The 5,544-nt window shown below is 38.0% G+C and overlaps 1 protein-coding gene across 1 annotated transcript; it reads right to left on the bottom strand.

Annotated features, from left to right (window-relative positions):
- Positions 1-252: 252 nt before the first annotated feature.
- On the bottom strand, positions 253-5,060 carry LOC106158737 (uncharacterized). The gene is made up of 5 exons (XM_013534817.2): positions 4,831-5,060; positions 3,526-3,692; positions 2,898-3,216; positions 2,630-2,707; positions 253-2,431 (listed from the first exon to the last, which is right to left on the bottom strand). Exons 2-5 carry the CDS (start codon positions 3,682-3,684, stop codon positions 693-695), a joined length of 2,295 nt encoding a protein of 764 aa, XP_013390271.2. The 5' UTR covers positions 3,685-3,692; positions 4,831-5,060; the 3' UTR covers positions 253-692.
- Between the last annotated feature and the right edge of the window lie 484 nt (positions 5,061-5,544).

The raw sequence follows: 5,544 nt of genomic DNA, 5'->3' as shown, positions 1-5,544 counted from the left end.
GCTGGCTAAGGACTTCGTTTGAAAAGGGAAGTTTATAAGTCAATTTGTTTTTATGAAACCAGACGGCCACAAACATTCCTTGATTTTCTCTTAGGTTGGAAGTATTGTCATTATTTCTACAAGGCGTAATATGCTTTTCGAAACAAGTCATCTACCACATGGTTTGACTAGTCAAGATCCATCAGTGACATCTTCGTTATAATTTTACGTCCAGCAAATAAATGCGTGTCAGACTATAAAAACAGCTTACAGAATGATTTGTGTCAACAATCATGTCAATGATCCTTTATTTTATATGAAAATCGCTGAGAAATGGAGTATGTTCTTAAATAAAAAGATTATTTCAAGTTTAGTGATACACTCAAAAACATGAATTGGTAAATATGTAAAAATATAAAATCTAACAATAACCCAAATAACTTATTAACATGAATGTTTTCACATTGTTCTTTTACAAAAAAATGATATTCAAATATATGAAAATGACAAAAACATATTCCACAGAAAAATTAAAGACTTTAATTAAAGATTTTGTTTCATAATGAGAAGCGGTTGATGTGAACAAGAATTAGCTTTAGAATATCTGAAAAACACACACACATAGCAAACATTCGGCAGTTGTTACCGGTTTACTAAAATGCCCTACATTAAGGAAACCACGCAAAACCAGCAACAGGCCACAGGTCAAGAAGTTACTCCATTTTCATTTTTTCATACACCACACGAATAGCGTGCTTCTCAACTGCATCCCCACGTTCATGGTTCTCACTCTCATCTACAAAACAAATCTGCCGACTTTTTTGGTCGAAAGTATACAATAATTGTTCATGAACAGGCTTTTCAGTAACGGCCTCTCTCCCAAACAAATAATATAACATACACTTGGCTTTCACCAAGCGAAGCTTCAGACAATTACAAATAAAAGCTACGATCTTCACATAGTTCGTTGTCTGTTCTTTTGCCTTGGCTCCATTTCCTTTGATCCTCGCCTTGAATTCTCCACAAGTGAAAATTCTTTCGTGTTCTTCTGTCCCCTCCCGAACTCTCCCAGAGACGTCCACCTCCAGCTCCATGGGGGCTTTCACAGCCAAAGGTAGAGCATCGGGCCGCGCGAGGACTTTATGTAGAAGGGCATGAACATAGCATGACATGGTCGGTTTACTTTCTTCATATGGACGGACGTTTTTGGTTCCCCCCTGCTGATGAAATTTGTAGTACTCTTCCTCTTCCAATGGACAAACGTCCGTCAAAATGACTTCGAGACGTTTGCATAAATCTTCCCGTGTTTTGATGTCATTTCCATTCTTTTGTCCGAGCTTTGTTTTTCTTCCTAGTGTCTTGCGCAGACGACATACAGCAAGATGCGCATCGACTTTATTATCAACGGCTTTGCCTTCAGAGATGTTTTGAAGTGATGTCACCAATACTTTCAAATCATTAGAGTTCACACAATCTTGTTTCTGATCAACTGTTGCTTCGAAGGTATTTTGTACAACGTGTTGCGTATATTCCTTGAGTAGGCTCACGTATTCCAGGAAGATAGGATTGACACATTTTGCCAAAAACAGGGACTTAAATTTCTTGTTTCTTTCGTCGGTGACACACGTAGTTGTATACCAAATTCTGAAAAAAAGCATTTTCAGATCTTTGCAGTATTTCAACTGAAAGCAATCTGCGAAATCAACCCCTTCTTGCGACTCCAGTTTATGTCTTACCAGAGATTCCGCCAAGGCGTCGTCAGTATGGTCGAGTTCGGACGTTTTCTTTGAGAAGTCTTGGCGCATTGATTTAATTTCAACTTTCAAATTCTTATCGGACATTTCGGAAATGCCCTTCAGTTTACTATCTACCCAGTCCACCAATGTCTGGTGACCTTTAAACGACTGCATAAATTGCTTTCTGATACTCTCCGATTCCTCAAGTCCTTTTTGTAGTTTAAGCCTCTCCTCCATCTCGACTTCTTGTACTTCTTTAACATGCGACAGGTTTTCCTCCACTTGAACCAGACGCGCCGTCACCTCTTCTACTTGACCCGACGATTCACTCAAATTCCTCTCGATGAACGCGGTTTTCTGTTCAAATTCGTTCTTGATTTCAGCATTTTTCTCCTTGATGTATTTATGCGTTCGTTTTGCTTTATCCTTGGCGTTTTGAATTTCCTTTGTCGCAGAGGCTACGGTTATGTCTTGCTCCTGAAGCTTCTCCCGTAGAGACAGGCATTCTAGCTTGAGGGTCTCCTGGTTCCCATTCACATCCTGCACACCATCCAAAACTCCCTGAAACTGAGACGAGACGGATTGTCTCAGTTCTGCCAGTTCACCTTCCATATATGACCCCTGCTTGCCTACTTTGTCGTTCAGGGCATGGTACTGGCTTTGAACAGCCTGGAGTTCGTCTTGCACTAGCTGGAGATCATTTTGCAACTGTGTCACTAGAAATTGAATACGATATAATAATAATAATAATTTTTCATACAATCGAAATTCTCATCAATACTGTCCACGTAAAGGACATCCATATTATATAAGAAGGTTTTCAAATTACGACAGGAATATTCGTATTTATTTCTAAAAAAAATATTACGTAATGATCGAAGAAGAACATTGTTAGATGCAGAAGATTCTGTTACCTGTCTCACTGTATTGTCTGTCTGATTCCACTGAAGATGAATCTAAAATACCACTGTCCTCGCCTGGGTTTCCGTTAGCTGATGATGAGAATAAATGTTAGTGTGACCATCAAAATTGAACGGTACGAAGTTTAAATAATGAGTTTTCTGTTATTTAGCTTTGATTGTACTTGACTTGATCGAATATTATTTTAATGGATATCACAAAATGAACTTGGTGAAGCAAAATTAAAAAAAAAATTATTCTTAAAACAGACGAAAATCTAACCTAATTCTAAGTAACATTCTGTTTTTTCTTCATCAAATGTCAGGATTGAGCCGCTTTTGAGCCCATAAGCAGACAATGCAAGGTCGTCAGTCATCTTCCTTCCTGCATACGAGAGATGCCGGTCTCCGAGATATATATTTGCTTCCTGCTGTATTCTAATTTTCACGGAAGACACAGTGTCAGACAATCTCACCCGGAAGGATGTAGCCCGTCCTTGTTTAGTTTGGACGTTGACTTTGATACTTTCACGCGGAAGCAATTTTAATGTTGCATTGTCTGGAATGCGCAAGTCCCACAGTGTGTCTTCGTCTCTTAGAACCTAGATTGTAAAAATGAATGGTTACTTATATATAAGTGAGATTATTTAAATAAATTAATTAATAGAGCATACTGTTATCTGCTCTTTTAAGTAAACTGTGAATAAACGAATGTAAGTAAAATATTTGTTACAACATCATTACAACAAAGCTACATGCACACCGTATAGCATTCTGGAAAAGAGTGATGTATTGATGGAAAGTGACCACGTAGGCAACTGCCCGACTGTGACGACTTTTCTGCGCTATATGAGTATTTTTTCATTAATATAAAATACATTAATCTTAATAGTAATATCAAACATATTTACGTTTTGTCTGTAAAATAATGTCTGTTGTCCTTGGGGAATGCCAGTGTGGGTTTTGATTTGATATTTGACCTCACCGACTGTAGCTCCATCAGCCAATAGCAGGGACACTGCCTCGCCTGGCCTAGTTAAATCTTTGCATTTGATAGTTTTCTCGCTCATCTCTTAGCCTGGAACGACAAAAAAAGTTTAAAACAAGCATAATAAATTCATAATGATAATCAGTGCTATCAAATAAAACTTTGCATTCTGAGTCCTCACTTTTTATTAAAATAATTTGTCTGAAATCCTTTTGTTACTAGACCTCGTTTATAGCAGATACATGTAGAATCTCATCTGATAATCTACGACATCTAGACCTACTGACGTTGCACTGGATTTCTGAGGTTGAAAAGAAGAAGAAAAAAAACGGTGGCGTCAGTGCTGGAAAGTGTCGCCCCCTAAATCAAGACGAGCATGACTTTTCTACGGACACTACGGTTGTTGACCCCTTGAACTTTGAAATGTCACGGAATCTAAATCTAATGATGCACCAAAGGAGATGACACTGCATTTGCCAAGTTTATTCATTCAATGAAATCCCGTGTGAAATATTCTACTTATGTAGGCAGTTGCAAGCCCGTGTAACACCTAACGCATCGGCCCTCACACTGCGAAGACTACAAAAAGGCTAGTGCCTTCTTTGTTATTGTTTAATGGCGTGTGTTTGTTTAAATTAAAGTGGCTGATGTGGGGTCTTTTTGTATCATAGTACGGTGTCTCTTGCAGTATGCCCTTACATAAAATATTCAGCTCTAGGATTGTAATTTCATGCAGTTGCATAGGCCTAAATATTAATAGTACTCATTAATTTTTCATATTCAATACGAACATGTTTAACGACTGCTTGTATTTTTTCCTCAAATTTAGTTCGTCCGACTGTGGTGCTTATAAACACAGGACCAGTCAATGTAAAATCGGGGCTAATATTATAAGACTTTCAAAACATCTGGAGTAGGTCTGATTTATCGCATTGCAGCTGTGTCGATGCAGTCCTTTATGTGAAATGACACCGGTTGCAGGCACACATGAATGAGGTCAAAGATGGTGTAATGTTCTACACACTCGAGCATCACAACACAAAGACCCACGTGTACCGGTGAGGAAAGGTGCCTTACTTTTCAACGAAACATTAACTTCAATGTACTGCATTTATGTCTTACTGCGTATACTCCGATTGCACCACCTACACCAAAACCTAGCCCGTGATTTGTATACAAGAAAGAAGTGCGTACGGGCTCTAAACCAAGTCCTAGTATTATTGTTTACCTGTGAAGTGATAACCCCTGTCTTCTAAGATCTTCTGAGTTCTACCAATAAACCCCTGCAATTTTGACACAACCGGCAGGTCGTCTGTGTTTTATATCTTCGTTAAGGAGCCTTTTAATGGAATAAAGTGCCTCTACGCAGTACGTAAGCCTTACTTTCCTTTTTGCTCCTTTGTGTGAACAGCTGCTTCTTTGTTCAAGAGATCGATAAGGGAATTCCCGCGTTTTGTTTCTTACGTTTTGGCGGGAATTGGCAGCCGCAGTTGTTGGTTTTTTCGCACCCGCCGATTTAATTTTTTTTAGGACCGTTTAACTTACTGATCAACTTTTAAAGGCCAAACTTAATTTATTACCAATTAACTTAATGTTAAAAACATACTGTATTATGAGATAAACTAAGTTTAGATCGGTTTGCTTTTAAACTCAGATTTATCTAGAAATGGATCAATTTAATAAGTAATTTTCATACCTATGAAAATTTTATTTACTTTAGTGTGTGTGCGAAGATAAAACAAAAAGGCGTTGAACAGCAAAGTGAGTGAAAAAATTGTAGACCATACCAAGTATGCTACAGTATTTACACATATGTAATTTGTGCTAGGTCATTTAAACAGTGTAAACAACTCACAGAAGTATGTTTTATCACAAAAAGGGCAGCCATAGCTATTATTCTGATATCTGAACTTGTCATCAGACCATGTGACCTCCATAGATG

The sequence above is a fragment of the Lingula anatina genome, chromosome 1 (genome assembly GCF_051362555.1).
Source record: "Lingula anatina isolate TDL-2025a chromosome 1, LinAna3.0, whole genome shotgun sequence".
NCBI lineage: Eukaryota > Metazoa > Brachiopoda > Lingulata > Lingulida > Lingulidae > Lingula > Lingula anatina.
The sequence above is the reverse complement of the archived record's forward strand: the minus strand, read 5'-3'. Positions and strand labels throughout refer to the sequence as shown.